Source organism: Clarias gariepinus, chromosome 3, assembly GCF_024256425.1.
Source record: "Clarias gariepinus isolate MV-2021 ecotype Netherlands chromosome 3, CGAR_prim_01v2, whole genome shotgun sequence".
NCBI classification, from domain to species: Eukaryota; Metazoa; Chordata; class Actinopteri; order Siluriformes; family Clariidae; genus Clarias; species Clarias gariepinus.
In genome coordinates this window covers 10,688,229-10,708,273 of record NC_071102.1, presented here as the reverse complement: position 1 = coordinate 10,708,273, position 20,045 = coordinate 10,688,229, and the positions used below count along the sequence as shown (strand labels likewise).

The 20,045-nt window shown below is 37.6% G+C and overlaps 2 protein-coding genes across 3 annotated transcripts; one reads left to right on the top strand and one right to left on the bottom strand.

Annotated features, from left to right (window-relative positions):
* The first annotated feature begins 7,156 nt into the window (after positions 1-7,156).
* Positions 7,157-15,030, top strand: traf6 (TNF receptor-associated factor 6). The gene is made up of 7 exons (XM_053492720.1): positions 7,157-7,272; positions 9,246-9,532; positions 10,095-10,245; positions 10,548-10,706; positions 11,794-11,865; positions 11,947-12,024; positions 13,115-15,030. The coding sequence occupies exons 2-7, from the start codon at positions 9,246-9,248 to the stop codon at positions 14,000-14,002; spliced, it is 1,635 nt and encodes a 544-aa protein (XP_053348695.1). The 5' UTR covers positions 7,157-7,272; the 3' UTR covers positions 14,003-15,030.
* Positions 15,031-15,105: 75 nt separating this feature from the next.
* LOC128519129 (proline-rich protein 5-like) lies at positions 15,106-19,919 on the bottom strand. 2 transcript variants are annotated; one of them, XM_053492721.1, is made up of 9 exons: positions 19,661-19,919; positions 18,890-19,004; positions 18,686-18,766; positions 17,326-17,374; positions 16,798-16,855; positions 16,635-16,726; positions 16,357-16,497; positions 16,150-16,249; positions 15,106-15,422 (listed from the first exon to the last, which is right to left on the bottom strand). In XM_053492721.1, exons 2-9 carry the CDS (start codon positions 18,985-18,987, stop codon positions 15,106-15,108), a joined length of 936 nt encoding a protein of 311 aa, XP_053348696.1. In that variant the 5' UTR covers positions 18,988-19,004; positions 19,661-19,919. The 2 variants fall into 2 exon arrangements, with proteins under 2 accessions (XP_053348696.1, XP_053348697.1); XM_053492722.1 differs by having other exon boundaries at positions 18,890-19,001.
* Between the last annotated feature and the right edge of the window lie 126 nt (positions 19,920-20,045).

The following is a 20,045-nucleotide window of genomic DNA, read 5'->3' as shown; positions in this document are numbered from 1 at the left end:
ACACATGTGAAATGTGGGCTCCTTAGGGCCTGCAAACAGAACTGCTTTTGTACGTTAAAGCCAGAGGTTGATGGATAACTGTAGCAGACTGGCAAAGATCCTGCTTAGGCTGTTGGTTCTTCTGTCAGTGTTTTGAATACTTCTCAACTTCTTATGTGGATGTACGCAACTTACAGTACTGACTTGAAAAAAAAAACAATGTGTAAAGATGATCTTGTGTTCAAGCTTACAGTAAAGGTTTTCAGGCCAAACTTTTCTAAGTTTCTAAGTCTAGCAAGTCTTTACTACTTTAACATTAGATCTACAGTAGATTTCCCATTAACATAATACTTAATGTGACTGGAAAAGAGGCTAAAAAACCTAACCATGATGCCTTATTTTTGAGGCAAAAAATTTTTTTTCTATTATTTAATGCCATTGTATGTAATATATGTCCTAATGTGATGTCATTATGGCAGATAGTTGGCAACATCTCATAGAAATACACAACCCTATCATTTATCACAACAACTGCTTGTGATCTAAAAACAAAATTACAAATATACAGAATAAGTGCCTAACTAGTGTAAAAATGTTTCTTCGTGCTTCCAGAACTACTCTTTATCAAATGAGTCCTGGAAAATGCCTGTGCCATCAGGGAAGAAGACTTCATTGACCCCAGATCATAACACTGCCTCTAGGCTTGTAGAGCAGATTGCTCTGCACCCATTGCTCTAGAAAAGGGTCAATATGAACTAACAAATCACATGATTTTTTTATATTGCTGCAAAGTCAAACAGCTTTTGTTTATTCAGATTAGCCTTACTAACAAGTGTTTTTTTATGGCCACACAGCTGTTTAGTCCCAATCCTGTGAGTTCTCATCACATTGTGTGCGTACAGAAAAGCTTACTTTCACCATTAAACACATCCATAGTTTTTAATGATGATTTTTGTTAAAGGGTTTGTAACCCTGTTCAAATAATTTCTAAGTTTTCTTTGCTTGATGTTGCTCAACAATTTGAACCTTCTAAAAGTGCCACTTTCTTTGGACAGACAGTGTATTTCTATATAAAGACATATAATGTACTATATTTCAGGGAGTTTTCCTTTTAGGTGACTGGACAGGGAATGGTGATTGATGGTGCTTTTTACACAGAAAGTGATTCATCCGTGGATTAGATGATTGATTAGATGAACAGTTGAAAACTCGCATATGTCTAAAAGTCTTTTAGATAATGTAAGCCATGTCATCTTGACATCATTTTCCTTTACCCTGTAGTTTTATCTATGCAATAGGTAAATATGGTGTAATGGCTTGTAAAAGTATCACACATATGAAAAGTTACAGCAATTCATGGGGGTGGCATTACCTGTAAGCAGGTTTTCCAAATGTGAAAAAAAAGGCATCAGCATTAAATTAAAGTATTTATTCAAAGGATTCATAATTCTATGGTACAAAAGTGTTTAAGAAAAAAAAAGTCTTATAGCCATAGTCTTGCTGAAATGCTTTGTTTCTTTGTGCAATCAGACAGGATTAAGAACTACAAAATTACACTGTACGTTCATTAAAGGAAAAAAAATGGATATATATGTTTATTTAAAAGCATTTATATATGAGCAAGAGGGTGGGCTCTGTAAGCTGAGTGTGCTCAATGAACAGCCTTGTTAGTGCAAATTGTTGATTTAGCTATTTATAAAATGCTCTATTCATAAGTGGAATAGAGGCCCACTGTGACCACACCTATCCAGACTCTGACACTGTGGCCAGAGAGGAGGTCCACTGCCATTGCAAGGCTGGGGTATGACAAGCAAAACAAAGAAGCCTCAAGGAAAATCTCCAAAAGCTGACATCAGTTACTAGGTTTTGGCTCTGATCATGAGCTCACAAACAGCTTCTATGTACCACAATCAGGAAACAGAAGTAGTTGTATATATCGACCTAAAGTTGTTTCTGTGTGAAAGTGGAGTCATTGCGTGGTGGGTACATCATGTAATAGGTGTAGCATTGGTTGATATAGCTCAGCGATTTAGGACCATAATAAATGATACAGTGTATAGTTTTAACTATCATGGTAACTTGATGCCTAGTTTATTCAAGTCAAGATTCAAGATTCAAATAACTTTATTAATCCCAGAGGGAAATTGCTTATGCTCGGTTACAGGTGCTCACAGTTGTTAACTAAGAAAGGTAATAAAGAGTAAAGGTAATAAATAATAATAATAATAATCTTAAAAAAAAAAAAAAAAAAGTTCTTAAAACAGTAAGTACCATAAGAATATGACTCAGGGCCACTTGTAAGTATTGCACAGTAATCTAGTATTGTTTATGTAATATTGTATTATTGTATGTAATCTTGTATTACATATTTTATTGGGAATTAGTATTGCAGTAGTTATATTATTAATATGGTATGTGATAATGTCCTGTTGTGTAACAGTTAGTGAAAAATCCACATACATGTGTGTATGAGTTACAGGGAATGATTTTTATTGCTTATTGAGCAACAAATCTCTATCATCTGCAAAAAATATCTATTTTATTTTATTTTTAATATTTAAATCATTAATAATAAATTATTACATATCACCTATTACAAATCTAAGTTTCATAGAATAATATATATATATATATATATATATATATATATATATATATATATATTAACCATTTACTATTTATCTATTTATTACAAACTGTTAACTATTACCTACAAGTATAATTTCTGCTTTTTCCCCCTCATATATGAAAGTAGCAGCATTATTATTCTGGCAAGAAAAGTGTTTAGTGTCTTTCTGTCTCTGCACACATGTACTTTATGCTGCAACTGTCATTTTTGATTATTTCCCCTTCCCCCCATGACCACTAGAGGGCACCCTGGCTTACAATACCAGGAACGTCCAAGTCAAATTTTGGGACAAAATTTCTGTTTATTAAAGGCGTAAAAACTGATTGACATTTCCAGGAGTCTTCGTGCACAATAGGGTGATGAGCCTCTTAGCTGCAGGAAAACATGTGAATGTTGTAAACCAGGGGTGTCAACCTGGATCCAGAAAGGGCTGATGTGGGTGCAGGCTTTCATTCCAAACGAGCAGTAGCCACACTGTCCACTGAAAGTTAAGAATGGCTAGTTCAACAGGTGGAATCAGCTGTGGTTTCCAGGCAGCTAGAATAAGAGCCCAAACCCACATCAAGTTTTAAAGAAGGCAATACGAATCCATGATTCTGGTCGAGTTGGCCAAGAGCCTACAGCAGTCATTCCTGTCAACATTCATCGAGTGGAACTCTTGATCCTTGAATATTGACTTGAACTTGTTGACAACTAGCAAAAGAAATGCATCCTTCTGTTGGAACTGTACAGACAATCATACACCAACACTACTTGCACATTACAGGATCAGAAAGTCCTGATCTCCTGATTTGCACATGTTTGGCCATTAATGGAGTTCCTGGGAGATCAGTGTTTTAAATGTGAAGCATAGAGTTTTACATGGCTCTGGTATACTGAGAAAACTTTCGACCTTAATGATATCCAATTACTAGAGAAGCACTGGAAAAAGTGCATTAGTGATACAGAGAAAGAAAAAGGTAGTTTTTACCTGGCAATGTATGTATATAAACTACCGTTCAAAAGTTTGGGGTCACTTGCAAATTTCTTTGTTTTTGTTCTACAACAATACTGATGATTTCACAGATGATGCAAAAGCATGGAAAAACCATGCAACAATGCTTGAAAAAAGGCCTCTCAAGATCAGGCAATAGAAGGCTAAAGGAGTTTGAAAAGAGTTAAAAATTCTTTCTAGCTAAGCATGAAAAACGTAAAAACAATTAAAAAAAAATGTCCATACTTAACTTGTACTCGTGTGGGTTAGTGGTATAAATATTTTTATTAGGCCATTCAACAATGCTGTGGCTAACAGTGAGGGTGTGTTGAATATTTCCTGTACCAGCATGTCCCAGACAGTACTTCCAGCTGTATTTCTCATCATGGGTAAGGGGGTGAGCATGTGGGGGGCTTAAATATGGAGAGTTCCAAGGGCCCCTGAGTGACATGAGACCTTTAAAAAAACGCTAGGGAAATTTAAAAGTGTCGCTTCAAAAAGGTTGGGGACCCAGTACTGTATATTAAGTTTTCAGGGGGATCAGAATCACTCCTGCTCATGCCCAGCTGCACCCCTGATGATAGGTCTATGTAAGTGCACTACAGATCTATAATAACAGCTAACTTATTGGAAATGATAAACGCATAAGAACTTTTATTTACTAAAAGAGATCTGGGTTTTTTTCTTTACATTTTCTTTTAACGTCTAAAGAGAGAGAGAAATGCAGCTGTTAAGGGAACAACTATCTATTTCTGCTTTAATGTATGTATTAAGTTATGGAACCTGATTAAAGTAAGAAAGGGTTGAAATCAATTCATTAAGAAATGTATTATTTTACATAGAATTGTGTAATAATGATAACTTTCTTATTATTTTAAAAAGCTGACATCATACATATTTATATATGTCAAGTGTTCATAAATATGTATGAAGATATGCTATAAACATTCCCTGGATTTCTGTACATATATACAGTGGTGTGAAAAACTATTTGCCCCCTTCCTGATTTCTTATTCTTTTGCATGTTTGTCACACTTCAATGTTTCTGCTCATCAAAAACTGTTAACTATTAGTCAAAGATAACATAATTTAACACAAAATGCAGTTTTTAAATGAAGATTATGTTATTAAGGGAGAAAAAAAACTCCAAATCTACATGGCCCTGTGTGAAAAAGTAATTGCCCCCCCTTGTTAAAAAATAACTTAACTGTGGTTTATCACAGTTAAAAGTTTAATTTCTGTAGTCACCCCCAGGCCTGATTACTGCCACACCTGTTTCAATCAAAAAATCACTTAAATAGGAGCTACCTGACACAGAGAAGTAGACCAAAAGCACCTCAAAAGCTAGACATTATGCCAAGATCCAAAGAAATTCAGAAAAAAATGAGAACAAAAGTAATTGATATCTATCAGTCTGGTAAAGGTTATAAAGCCATTTCCAAAGCCTTGGGACTCCAGCGAACCACAGTGAGAGCCATCATCCACAAATGGCAAAAACATGGAACAGTGGTGAACCTTCCCAGGAGTGGCCAGCCGACCAAAATTACCCCAAGAGCGCAGAGACAACTCATCCGAGAGGCCACAAAAGACCCCAGGACAACAACTAAAGAACTGCAGGCCTCACTTGCCTCAATTAAGGTCAGTGTTCACGACTCCATCATAAGAAAGAGACTGGGCAAAAACGGCCTGCATGGCAGATTTCCAAGGCGCAAACCACTTAAGCAAAAAGAACATCAAGGCTCGTCTCAATTTTGCTAAAAAACATCTCAATGATTGCCAAGACTTTTGGGAAAATACCTTGTGGACCGACGAGACAAAAGTTTAACTTTTTGGAAGGTGCGTGTCCCGTTACATCTGGCGTAAAAGTAACACAGCATTTCAGAAAAAGAACACCATACCAACAGTAAAATATGGGGGTGGTAGTGTGATGGTCTGGGGTTGTTTTGCTGCTTCAGGACCTGGATGGCTTGCTGTGATAGATGGAACCATGAATTCTACTGTCTACCAAAAAATCCTGAAGGAGAATGTCCGGCCATCTGTTCGTCAACTCAAGCTGAAGCGATCTTGGGTGCTGCAGCAGGACAATGACCCAAAACACACCAGCAAATCCACCTCTGAATGGCTGAAGAAAAACAAAATGAAGACTTTGGAGTGGCCCAGTCAAAGTCCTGACCTGAATCCTATTGAGATGTTGTGGCATGACCTTAAAAAGGCGGTTCATGCTAGAAAACCCTCAAATAAAGCTGAATTACAACAATTCTGCAAAGATGAGTGGGCCAAAATTCCTCCAGAGCGCTGTAAAAGACTTGTTGCAAGTTATCGCAAATGCTTGATTGCAGTTATTGCTGCTAAGGGTGGCCCAACCAGTTATTAGGTTCAGGGGGCAATTACTTTTTCACACAGGGCCATGTAGGTTTGGATTTTTTTCTCCCTAAATAATAAAAACCATCATTTAAAAACTGCATTTTGTGTTTACTTGTGTTATCTTTGACTAATAGTTAAATGTGTTTGATGATCAGAAAAATTTTTGTGTGACAAATAGGCAAAAGAATAAGAAATCAAGAAGGGGGCAAATAGTTTTTCACACCACTGTATATATATATATATATATATATATATATATATATAAATGTCTAGTATGTTTTTCATGCAGTATGAAACTTTCCAACAGGGTTTTTAGACTGATGGTAATTTTAATCCCTGACTCAGTGAAACAGTATGATCATGTGTTTTTTTTTTTAAAGCTCTTGTCCTTTGCATCTGCCAAATGTTGGTAGTCTTTTGGCTGTTCCTGTCTAGGTGCCGCCATGTTTGTGTGACCATCTGATCCTCACACAATCTGGCACAGGTTTTCCGTTGGATGCCCTTTTTGATCCAACCCTCCCATTGTATTGGGGATTGGGACTGGCACTGGGGTTTTGGGCATGGAACCCGGGCCTTTCGCATGGCGGGTGAGAAACCTAACATCGAGCCAACAGTGCCCAAATACCGCTTCCAAGTGACATGATTGCTAAGTGGGTTTTACCTCAGGTATTAGACAATACTGAATATCGGAATGATAACTGGTTTCCCATTACGAACTTAAAACAGTTTATAATGTTTTCACTAGCATATATATCAGGATTTTACAGGATCATGTAAATATTTTTCATAGGCTGTCCTACTGAGTAATGTTGCCTGTATGTACAGGTATGTATGTATATATGGAGTTCTTTTACTGTACTTTGCTTTAGTTGTTTAAACCAATAAAGGCACTTTGCAACCTCAGGCACAAAAGAAAGTCTAGGTACTATGATGGGGAACAGATTTCACAGATGATGCAAAAGCATAGAAGAACCATGCAACAATGCTTGAAAAAAGGCCCCTCGAGATCCAGGCAAAAAATGTATTATGAAAGTTTTATTGTTCCTTCTGGTGTTTTCTGCAATGCAAATGATAATGTTCCCCTCCTCTCATAACGCGTTCATCTCCTGAGTGTATTGTAAGTGTATTGTAGGGGGATTCCGAGAGCATGACTGGGAAATAATAGCGCAAGGACTGCGTTAAATTTCTTCCCACTTTAACGGGAATTCTCACGACGGTAGGGGATTTCCAAAAAGCTGGCAACCCATCCAGCTTGCCGCTTTCGCTGTAGTGACGTTTGGATTAAGGAAGAGGTAGTGTTTCACGAGCTCAGACGTTGCTAGCAAAGGTAGGTTGCTAAAATACTTCCCAAATGAGACAAATGTGCAAATATTTACAGTATTAATGAGATATATCGCCAAAATATGAAGGTAAACACAGATAGCTAGCTAAACAAACAAAACCGAAAGCAAAAGGAATGATTAGACTTAGCTAGTTTAGTTGGGTTAGTTAGCTAGCTAGACTAGCGACTATAAAGTTGGTTCAGTTAAGTCAGAATTCATTAATATTTGTAAATTGCGCATTTTTTTTTGCTAATTTTGTCTTCCAGTTAGAAATGTTTGCAGAAGTTTAACGCCGTGTGTTCGAACACTGGCACTTGTTGAATGAGTTTAAGTCGCTAGTTAGTAAATGTGAAAGCCGACCTCCGAAGCGTTTCAAAAGTGAGGCACCGCTTTTCTCTCACGGCCCCGCCCAGTTCTGTCTGTGTGTGTGTGTGTGTGTGTGTGTGTAGCCATAGGACTTGTGTAAATGTGTCTAATATATTTATCTTAACCTTGTCATAGACTAAGGCACACTATCAGAATTACTAATCATTATTTCTATTAGTGTTGTCTTTGCTCATATTTTTTCTGGCTTATATAGGAAGGTTTTTAGAGAAGATTTGCAACAAAAATGTAGGTAGAAATCTCAAATATGTATTTTTTTTAATTCATCAAGATCACTAGTATATCATATTAAAATAGATTGTAAATAAAGGAGGAATATTTTCACTTAGAGTATAATACAATGTGTTGTGGTACCATGGGTTTAAGTTATGCATGTAAAAATACTCTACCTTTTGCCAAGAAAAGGGGTTGGTTATTGGGAATCATGATCAGGGATTGGTTATTCTCACCCAATGGTGATCTGGTATTGCTCATTTGAAAGCACTGTTGATCAGGGGTTGGGTATTGGAACACAGTGGTGATTAGGGATTGGTCAGTTAGGCATTGCACAGTCATGGCAAGTTGAGTGAGCTCATGTGTATATCTGTATAGCTTTGAGTTTAAGATGGACATGAACATTTGTTCGACACGTTGCTAGATTTGTCACCAGACTCTCTCGTGAGTTGGCTAAAGATTTAGCAACATAATCTTGAGTTTGTCCACACTGTTGGTGTTACCATTTACCGTTTTTATGATTTAATAATCCATCTTAAGTTGACAGTTTATTATGAAATCTTTGTCCAAAAAAATCTCTGTGCACATCCTTGTAAACATGACAAGGAACAACTCAAAAGAAAACAAAAACATCAAATCCCCCAGCGGTACTTCTTTCTTGAAAAATTATTTTTGAGAAAAACTTTTCCTGTAAGTCTTTTACACTGTCAGTATTTTGCTCAGTTGTCATTAAAGCACAAGAGGGAATGGAATGAGAAGAAATGAGCACTAAGTCAAAGAGATGGCTCTTACGGTTGGTTCTAGTCAGCAATTCCCTGTTTTCCTGTACATCTGATATGGATTACGAATGGTAAAAATTACAAGCGATGTGGCAACAGAGGTAGGAATGTGAAGTGTTCAAAAGTAACCGCTTGTACGGCAAAAGACTTTGGACTCATACAGTCATCATTTTTTTTAGAGAAATGGTGGTGGTGCTGTAGTATGAGTTCTAACAAAGTCCAACCTATGACTTTCACCAATCAATGAATGTGTTTTTAAGGTGCTTATATTGCTTACTTGTATGGCTCTTCCACCTGTATTTATATGCGTCACACAGCATCAAAGTAGTATCAACCTATTCATATTTGATATGTTTAACTATAGGGGACTATAGGGGGAAAAAATAGTTTCAACATCATTCTACATTCTACATTTATCTATTCGTACAGTCTGTCACGGCTGTACTGGTGACTTGTGTAAAGGCGAAATCTTAGAGAGCATATAGGTCTATATAACATTATGTTCTGTAGTGTAAAATCTTTTACAAAACTGAAGAGAAGTATTACTTCAATATTGTAGTAATACTTCTATTCTTCTTCCTCTCCCTTTTTCATTTATATAGATGGCGTGTGGTGACATGCATAAATCCAATCCTGATGAGTATCCATTCTCAAGATGCATGGCTGAAATGGAGAAAGAAAGGGAGTCGTACCTAAGCCCTACAGAAAACCCATCCACGCTCAGTGTCTCATCCGGCATCCAAGCAGAACAGCAAGGCTATGATGTTGACTTTGACCCCCCACTGGAGAGCAAGTATGAATGTCCCATCTGTCTGATGGGATTAAGGTCAGCCGTGCAGACACCATGTGGTCACCGCTTCTGCAACAGCTGTATTAAAAAATCCATTAGGTGAGCTGTAATACATTGAACAGGAAACCTCATGCCAACAATTTATCTCTGTATATTTGTGAAATATGATCTCTTTCTCATCCCTGTAACTGTTGTTATGATGGCAACAGTTAATAGCCTACCAGTAAAAATCAACTTATTAACCATGGCTTTTACTTTTAGTGAAAGTAGCAACTGCCTACTGTATAGGCTGAGTACTGCCTGTATAATCAATAGCATATCCATGTGTATAACAGTTCAGCAGCAAGTAACATTTAGGTAGTAAAGGACACAAGTAGTTGTATTATTTTCCTTTACTTGTTAGGGTTTGTTATTTAAATATCAAGCAATGAGTTAATAATTCTTTTTATTTGAGTTTTTTTTTTTTTTTTTTGCATTTACCGTCTTTCTAGATATGACTAACTGCAATATTGTCTAATAGTATAAATGGGACACCAAAACCTTTTTGGAATTATGAATTCAGTCCAATTTTTAAAAAGCAGTAACATCTATTTTGAAGTTTAAGGGCGTTCCCAGTTAAGGATCAGTAATGCCAAGCAAAATTTGTTCATCTTTCTGGCAGGGACACAGGGCAGAAATGTCCAGTTGACAATGAGGTGCTGACAGAAGACCAGCTTTTTCCAGATAACTTTGCCAAGAGGGAAATTCTGTCTCTCACCGTGCGCTGCCGCAATGTGGGCTGTAATGAGATAATGGAGCTCAGACGCTTGGAGGTAAATTTCAGTTAATGTAGTGAACCTGATGTTTAAATCTAAAAACAGCCAGTCAACCACTTAACCCCTTAGCTCTAATCACACTACACACCACACCACGTTCTCTCCAATTCTCCAGCACTGCTTGACTGTTCCCACCATCTCTCAGACATCGAGGAAGACCTGCGACTAGACCTGTTTGTATTTTGACAAATGGTGGTGGAATGAACTTTCTCTTGATGTCCGACGGCTAAATCCACAGCAATTTTTTAATCTTTTAATAAGCTTTCATATTTTAATTAAGATGTTTATCTTCTTTGCAGAATCACTTGACACACTGCAAATTTGCCACAGTACCTTGCCCCCAGTGTAAGGAGCCTGTATGGAAGAATAGTGTAGAGGAACATATGAACCAGGACTGTTCACAGCGCCTCATCACATGCCCTGACTGTGCAGAGAGCATCATCTATGCTACAAAACAGGTAAGAGTCTACTGTTTCCTTCGCGAAAGACAATGCTTGAAATGCCTAGAAAGTCAGCATTTACAAGTCTCTGCCTTTAGTTTTTGTGTTTCTGCACCAAACCTATATGCTTATGTCTGCCACTAACAAGGGATGATTTTGAGAATTAAGTTGACAGCAATGATTATTTATAGGACTTTTTGGATATTTATTTTTGCAGCTTTGTCAGATGTTTTAAAATAATTTAAAGTCAGGAGCATGTAGCTTCCTGAAATTAAGCTATATTTGTTTAAAATTCTGTGAATCATTATGGGGCATTTTACCTGGAACTGCAGTCTGTTGGTTACAGTGACATTGGGGGCAGGCACTTGTGCATACTTTACCACAGAACTGTATACATGTGATTTTAGCAGTTTAGAAAGAATTTAGCTAATTTCTAAAAATATCCCTTGAGCCTTGTTGAAACAAAGTTACTACATTGTCATTTTGAAGTTTTTCAAAACACCAAAGAATGAGGTTGAACTTTTGCCTGAAGACGCACAGGATAATCAGTCACTGTCACACTTTGTTATTCGCCTTGAGCATTTAGCATTTATCTGCTGCAAAAATACATAATGACAAATGGAAACAGTTTGATATTGTTGTTGGTTATATTTATGTGTTTGTATGTAGCACACAAGTAAAAACTGTTGAATGTAGATCCAGTAAAATAAACAGGTTAAAGTTGTAAACTAGCAAAATAGTACAACTTAAATAAAATAAAATTGCTATTTAAATGTAAAACATTGGGCAAATTAAATGATGATTAATTTATCAAATTAACTAAGGGCATTTCAAGTTTTATAATTGAATCAGTTTACAAAATAGACAATGGATCGGGATTGTAAATGTCTTACAAACTTAAATCTATTTACTGGTTTAATTGACTTTTTAGAGCCAAAGAATCCTTTGGCTTGGAGTGAAAAGCTATAAATCTGAGCTAGGTGCTGACTGTTGATTTCGGTACAATTAAATGTTTTTTTTTTTTTTTTGTTTTTTTTTCATTTTATTTTCTTTATAAATTTTTAATACGATATGTGTTAATGTTGTGGTATTTACTTTTTTGCAGTTTCATGAGCAGATGTGTCCATTTGTGAATACAGTGTGTGAGTACTGTAACATGGATTTCATTCGTGGTCAGGTGAGCAATGAATCATACACATGGACATATTTGTGAAAGTTTAATGTAAGTTTAATGACTGTGATGATATATTTGTTTCAGTTGTTATCACACTGTGCAACGGACTGCCTGAAAGCTCCTGTTGCCTGTACTTTCAGCATGTTTGGTTGTCAAGAAAAGGTAAAGCCAGGCTGCACACCTGACTGCATTTCTCCCGTTTTTTAGTTTATTTTACTTTAAAGTAATATACACTGCCTGGCCCAAAAGCAAACGTTAAACACACTATTTCTTTTAACCGCAATCAACAAGCTTTAATCATGGCAAATTTGGTGAAAATGTGTGAAAATGATTCCTCATGCCCTCAGAACCACTCATTCACAATTTGAGTTGTTGAATATGTCTGTGCCATCAGGGAACAGCTCCATTGATGGGATATCTTGGTTTTACTGAATAAAACTTTCTTTCGACTGCTCCCGTCAAAGGGTTGTTAGAGCGGACCATCCGATCCGCACACATTTTGGCACAGCTTTTTTTATGCCAGATGCCCTTCCTGACGCGTCCCTCCAATTTTTCTAACTGGGCTTGGCCCTGGCACTGCATTTAGTGGCTGGGTAGCATGGGATGTGGCAACCCACCAACAGTAGTGCTCAAACCCGCATCCCCAAATCAACAACCCTGAGCCTTAGCCACCTAAGCCACCATTCCCTTACTTGAAAACATTCAGTAAATTCAGGTACAGTAGTCAGCTCACTTCATTTTAAGCCCTTTTCAGACATGTATGACTTTCCATAATTTTTTAATGGAAATTTAAGTGGTCAGTACTGTTCAAATGCGGTTAGTCATTGCTTAACTTAAAATCTGGAGATCATACCAGATCAGCCCCAGTAAATTTTAAGGACCACTTTTAACCCAGAGCAAGTGTGAACTGCATGGCACACAGGTGAATTTTTACATACCTACTAGAAATATGTAAAGTGAGGAACTTCTGAATAAACAAATATAGTTTTTATTCATCGATGAAGCCTTAAATGCTACAGTATATATCCCATGTCTAAAAAGGGTTTTATTGCCACATAACATTGCTGAGCCTACACCAGACCAATTGAAGTAACCCAAGATCATAACTCATAAAGCTTGATTCAATCCAGTAAGTTGACTTTTGTGGCCAGCCACTGCACGTTAAGATATATAATACATTAACATAATGATTTTATGAAGGCCCTACAGTATATGTTAATAAATACTTAACATGCGTTGGCTTTTGTCTTAGATGCCAAGAAACGACCTGGCACTTCACATGCAGGAGTTTACACAGATGCACATGAGGTACATGGCCGAGTTCCTGAGGAACCAGGCTTTGAATGGCATTTCCCCCCTTACTTCTTCCCAAGGCCCTTCCTGCTTACCCCCATCTGAGCGTGGTGCTTCTTCCAGGGTGGGGGAGACATGCCAGTGTTCCCAGGAAATGCAGCAGCTACGTGAAACTGTTGTGGAACTTGAGGGCCGCCTGGTGCGCCAGGACCACCAACTACGGGAGCTGAGCATTCGCAATGAAACACAGGTTACTGTGCACACGCAGGTTACTGAGCTACGCAAAAAGCTGGTATTGCTGGAAGAGAAAATGCACGAGCTCGAGGCTCAGCAGTACCAAGGAGTCTATGTGTGGCGAATAGAGGGATTCTCGGCTCACCTTCACCAACAGGAAAACGGACAACCAGTTGTGCTCCATAGCCCACCATTCTACACAGGAAAACCGGGCTATAAGCTGTGCCTGAGACTGCACCTGCAGACACCAAGTGCACCACGATGCTCTAATTACATCTCGTTGTTTGTGCACACAATGCAGGGTGAGTTTGATAGCCAGCTCCCATGGCCCCTGCAGGGCACCATCCGGCTGTCTGTGCTGGACCAGGCCGAGGGCCAAAACCATGTTGAGGTAATGGAGACCAAACCAGACCTGCAAGCCTTCCAAAGGCCCACAGTGCTGCGCAATCCCAAAGGCTTCGGCTATGTCACCTTCATGCAGCTGCAGGCACTGCGCCAGCGAGGCTTTGTCAGAGACGATGTGCTGCTGGTACGCTGTGAGGTCATGCCACGTTTTGACACCAGCCTCAGGAGAGAGGGTGTGCAACCTCGGGGACCGGAACCATCCCTCTGAGGTCATCTTAATCACTTTCCTGTTGCCTTACAAGTTCTCAGAGACGTACCCCACTGGTGCAAAGTTTCCTTTTGTTTTAAGATGTTATTTTTACAGTACATTACATTGTGTATGATTCTAAAATAGCAAGCTAAAACGGCTATGTCTTAAACTACCACAAACAAAACTGCATTTTAAATATCACAATTAATGATTAAATAGGGCATCATAGATTCTCCTAATAACTGAATAGCATTTTGTGAATTAATGGCATCTTTCTAAAGGATATAGTGGCGTGAATGTGCTGCCATAAGTTTACTATAAGATAATTCCTGATAATGTAAAAATTTGTAGATATTTTCACTTGACAAATGATAGGATTGTCATTTCTTTTAAAGTATGATAAGACACAACATGAAGTCACAGCTCCAGAATAACAGACCAGCTAAATGATTTAAACTTTAAGATGCGCACAAGCCACAAGACTAGCCTGTATTTACCTATTTTTATTTTACAGTATTTGTAATGTTTTTTTTGTCACACGTTGAACACATAAAATCTGGCTTAAATAACCATATAAAGGGTGACCCAAAAGTCTGGATCCATAGGCCAAAATGTATTTAAAGGTATGAATTATATCAGATGTTAAAATCAATGCTGATTAATCTTCAGCTATCAGATCTGCTGATGTTGCATGCAGATATAATTTTCTTCTTTATTACAACAATTGTTTTGGATGAATTCTGATTGAATACTGGCTTTAAAAAAAAAAGTTTAATGGTACCAGCTTTGGTTCTGTTCAATCTTTTATTGTTAGTTTCAAAGATATCTTGGGTCTCGAAAAGACCCAATCGAAAGAAAAATATCGGTTTTACTGTGAATCCAAAGTTTTGGGCTGCCCTTTAAACAAAAATGCTGACAAAGGACTGAAAACAGCTATAATTCATCTTAATGTCTAATTTCTTGTTTATATTGTGTTTCTCGTTGATTTATGGTTTGATTTTCTGCCGGAACTATACCAATAAACATTTTAATATATGACAAATAAATTTGTAAGATCCGTCTCACTCACAATTTTTTTCCAAAATGTTTTGGATTAGTAAGTAAGCATGTCCTGCAATGTCTTAACAGCTTTTGCTTTCAAATGTTGGACTGACTTGAGAAAGAGCCCTGTTATCCTTTCCCCTCATTTCATCAATAGTTTCACATGGCTCCTCTAACCCAGAATGCATCCTACTAGTAACCGTGAGAAGCTGCATGTCAGTGATGATTGATCTGCCATTGGATATAGAGTGACGGCGAAGGCTGCTTCCTCTCTCCGAATACCCCTCTCCGTCCTGCTCCAGTAAAGGAGTCAGAAGAGATACCTGTGAGATATGCTGTGTGATCCTTATCTCAGGTTGGATGAGGCGTTTACTTTGTCTGATTTCTTCTTCATAGTCTGTTAGAGTGAGAGAGCAAGGCACAATATATTTAGCAAAGATAAAAAAAGTTGTGTAACTTTTCCCCCTTTGTGACTTTCTTCCTAAGCTATTAGTTATTGCCAATCCTTCCCCTTTCTTCTATCAAGTGACATCTGCCACCCAGGGATCATGTGTTTTTTGGGGTTTTTTTTTTGTGAAAACAGATGACTACTACTTTCTGAGCTGCTACACATACCAACTTAGGACGAAACCTCACATGGTGATCGGCTGGTGTTGTTATGATTGATATGGCAGAGTAATGGTGCCACCCCTCCTGAGAGTATGCCAATTGTGTCCCCTCAAATTTCTGGCCAAAGAAAAAGCAAACAGGGTTCTGTTTTGCCACTCAGGAGGCCAAGATCTAGGATTCTTAAAGCAGTTCCTGTAGGCAGCAAGTTTGTGTTTTTCTGTTAGTCAATCATGGGATGACATTGGAGAATTGTACTGCAGTTACTGTAAAAGTAGTTATTGAGAAGTGTGCTGGTAATACAAGATGTCTGTTTTTAATAATTTTTTATCCCTGGAAATACTTGTTTAAATTGTGTCAATCTGGTTTGGTGTGTTCTGTATGATGTAGTTTGGAATGTTCTTTTGGTTTTCATTCATTTTTTTTTATCTTTAAAGGTACAAGCAGTTCTTCTTGTAAGATCATCTGGTTTTGATTATTAAAAATCTAGACATCAGTATATAAGAAGCATGTCTTACTTTTGTGTTTGCAGTTCCACAGATAGGGAGAAACCACCATTTCCAGCATTTTCTCAAGGCGAAAATATTCCGTAGAGGTGCCTCTTGGCTCATGGACTCCCTGGACATTAATAATTACACAAAGAAAGTGCAAAAACACTTGATGAAGCTGGTGTGAGTGCTAATGTGAGTGTGTGTAAAGAAAAAAACAAAAAAAAAACCATTTACCTGTAGGACTAACAGCATTTGTGTGATGGATGCAGGTAGCAGAGAAAGGTTAGTGAGGAGCAGCTCTTCCAGTGGAATCTTCATCAGGACGAGATCCCTGAAGGCGAGCAGTGCCATCTGCCTTACTGTGAAATCATGGCCCTACAGTTGAGCAAATAATACAGGTAAGGGTAACAGGACATTAATTTCAGTGGTATTTTAATGCTTTTGACTTTATAGCTCAAAGTTCTTGTTTAGGGAAATGAATGCAGTTTTTGATGTACTGAATGTTGATATACCTGAAGTGGATAAAATATAGCCTGCAATGTGGGCAGAATTTCTGAGAAAAATCTAATCCAAACATCAGCCAGGAAAAAGATCTGATGTTGCCCTGCGATAAAACGAAACATGTTGTACTGAGCCATCATACAGTACAGAAAAATCATAGGATTTCTTTCCTACCTTTATAAAGTTGAACTTCTTCTGAAATAGACCTTAAAGCCTTATTTAGAAGTTGATTCTACCAGTAAAAAAGAAAGACATAATTATTGTATTATTTACTAAATTGGATAAAACAAATCTGAAAACAAATCTAGTCCTCTCTTTAGGTTGTTCTCCAAAACCAGATCTTTAAAACTCATAGCTAAGCATGAATTCCTAAATGATGGTGCAAGATAAGTCGACAAAATAAATATTAGACAGAAAAAGAAAAGCATCCTTGTTCTAATTGGAACTGTTCCTGTTACAGGGGTTGTTTAAGCTACTAGGATATGAAACCTGAAAAAAATCTGAAACTAATTTGGCCTATTTTAATAACTATTTTAAGTGTGCAGCTGCAGATGTACTGAGATATATAATTTTTAGTTGCATTTTAATGCATGCACATGTACTTTCTAAATTTTTAAAATTTTAAAATACTTTAAAAATTTCTAAATGAAATGCAATAAATTCTGGTATTGTTTTCATGTTGAAGCAGATCATGTTGAGTACCTGAAAATACTCTTCAATAAATGACCCCATTTCTGTTTTTAAAAGCCACCTGTTAAAGCAGAAAAAAATATGTGAAATGAGCTACTTTCTTTCTGCTCATACTGTATACACTCACCTAAAGGATTATTAGGAACTCCATACTAATACGGTGTTTGACCCCCTTTCGCCTTCAGAACTGCCTTAATTCTACGTGGCATTGATTCAACAAGGTGCTGAAAGCATTCTTTAGGAATGTTGGCCCATATTGATAGGATAGCATCTTGCAGTTGATGGAGATTTGTGGGATGCACATCCAGGGCACGAAGCTCCCGTTCCACCACATCCCAAAGATGCTCTATTGTGTTGAGATCTGGTGACTGTGGGGGCCATTTTAGTACAGTGAACTCATTGTCATATTCAAGAAACCAATTTGAAATTATTCGAGCTTTGTGACATGGTGCATTATCCTGCTGGAAGTAGCCATCAGAGGATGGGTACATGGTGGTCGTAAAGGGATGGACATGGTCAGAAACAATGCTAAAAGAAGGTAGCCCGTGGCATTTAAACGATGCCCAATTGGCACTAAGGGGCCTAAAGTGTGCCAAGAAAACATCCCTCACACCATTACACCACCACCAGCCTGCACAGTGGTAACAAGGCATGATGGATCCATGTTCTCATTCTGTTTACGCCAAATTCTGACTCTACCATTTAAATGCCTCAACAGAAATCGAGACTCATCAGACCAGGCAACATTTCCAATTTTGGTGAGCTCGTGCAAATTGTAGCCTCTTTTTCCTATTTGTAGTGGAGATGAGTGGTACCCGATGGGGTCTTCGGCTGTTGTAGCCCATCTGCCTCAAGGTTGTGCGTGTTGTGGCTTCACAAATGCTTTGCTGCATACCTCGGTTGTAACGAGTGGTTATTTCAGTCAACGTTGCTCTTCTATCAGCTTGAATCAGTCGGCCCATTCTCCTCTGACCTCTAACATCAACAAGGCATTTTCCCTTTTCACTCTATTCTTTGTAAACCCTTGAAATGGTTGTGCGTGAAAAATCCCAGTAACTGAGCAGATTGTGAAATACTTAGACCGGCCCGTCTGGCACCAACAACCATGCCTCGCTCAAAATTGCTTTAATCACCTTTCTTTCCCATTCTGAAATTCAGTTTGGAGTTCAGGAGATTGTTTTGACCGGGACCACACCCCTAAATGCATTGAAGCAACTGCCATGTGATTAGTTGATTAGATAATTGCATTAATGAAAAATTAAACAGGTGTTCCTAATAATCCTTTAGGTGAGTGTATAAACCTCACCATACATATTAGTTGCACATTATGCATCTTATATATAATACTTGTGCATGACTTGTTTAGCGGTACCTGATGCGCTCATTTAAGAAGTAGAGTTCATTCATTTGCAGTCCTTCACCTTGAAAGACCTTGATCACTGCAGAATAAATTCTAAAACAAATTGCTCATGAGGTTTATACATTTAATTCTTGTTAATACAAGTAAAAACTGACTTAAACACCTTTGCACATATAATGATCCCTTTTAGTTTTAGGCACAAGGTGTGATCACTACCTGTTCATATCACTGACATTGGAGTTAGACTGTGCCTGTGATAATGCTGGTAGAGTTACTGTGCTCGAGCCAGGAATTCGCTGATGACTTAGGCTCATCTTTCTTTGCTTGGCTGCTACAAACAAAAATACAAACAAATCCTAAATAAAGTTACATTTAATAACCTGGAAATCCTGCATATCTACTGACATCTTTATCTGATTAATAGTTCAAAGCAGGTGAAGCTGATGGGAAATTTCAGGTAGATAGATTTTTAGAGCTTATGAAAGTGGCCAGGTGGGAAGGCTGCACTTCCTGTGGTGTAGTAACTTCCTGTTACCAACACTGTCTAATGTGCATACATGTGTTTACTGATTAACTTAGCAAAAAGCACCACTCAGCCCTGAGGGTGTTTCAGCTGAGTGACAGGGACACAGAATACATCTCAAGGTGATATGCTATTCAAAATATAAAACAGAAGCATTTGTTTTTTACGGTTGGCAAAAAAATGGCACTGAATCGTCATGAATATATAATTATTAAAACTGATAATAAAATAGTCTATAAAAAAATATAAACTATTCATAGGTAAGCGTCGGTTAACATGCGATCTATTTACAGTCCAGGGATCATTCTGCCTTCCAGTTTATTTCACCTTTTTTTTCTGAAGATTAAAATATATCTATTGTATTTTACACTAATCTTACATATAAGAGCTCTGTCATCTTATTTACAATGCACCATATTATTTAACAATGTTCATATTTAATTTATAATAAATAGACTACATACCCAAGTTGTTACTTTCCTGGTGGTCACAGGTGAATGTTGTCTTCCAACATTATTCTATGTCTTTTTTTTATTTTACATTTAGAAATAAACAATTTTATAAGACATAGAGAGGAAATGTTTACTTGTAGACTTTCTATAGCAGTACTGTGAGCAACCTGCTGAAGTCTATTTTTTGTTACTTCCCTAGGTTACTGATTCATTAAGTGAAGGGAACACTGTATTGTGTTGGTCATTCTGATAATGAATAATCAGTGCATGAAGGCTCAGATGCACAACCTACTGACTTTTAAAGAACTCTACACTTTTAAAGCTTGTTGGCAGGTGGGCAGAAAATAAAGATAATTTAATAAAGATACTGTTTTTGTAATTTACACACCATATTTAC

What these genes read in the sequence shown, in the direction of transcription:
- traf6 (XM_053492720.1), top strand. Translation starts at nt 9,246, where the DNA reads ATGGCGTGTGGTGACATGCATAAATCCAATCCTGATGAGTATCCATTC. An exon ending in TGTATTAAAAAATCCATTAG is followed by an intron (nt 9,533 to 10,094) that starts GTGAGCTGTAAT and finishes TCTTTCTGGCAG; the next exon opens with GGACACAGGGCAGAAATGTC. An exon ending in TGGATTTCATTCGTGGTCAG is followed by an intron (nt 11,866 to 11,946) that starts GTGAGCAATGAA and finishes TATTTGTTTCAG; the next exon opens with TTGTTATCACACTGTGCAAC.
- LOC128519129 (XM_053492721.1), bottom strand. Translation starts at nt 18,987, where the DNA reads ATGAGCCTAAGTCATCAGCGAATTCCTGGCTCGAGCACAGTAACTCTA. An exon ending in AGAAGTTCAACTTTATAAAG is followed by an intron (nt 16,727 to 16,797) that starts GTAGGAAAGAAA and finishes GTTTTATCGCAG; the next exon opens with GGCAACATCAGATCTTTTTC. An exon ending in CTATATTTTATCCACTTCAG is followed by an intron (nt 16,498 to 16,634) that starts GTATATCAACAT and finishes GCTCAACTGTAG; the next exon opens with GGCCATGATTTCACAGTAAG.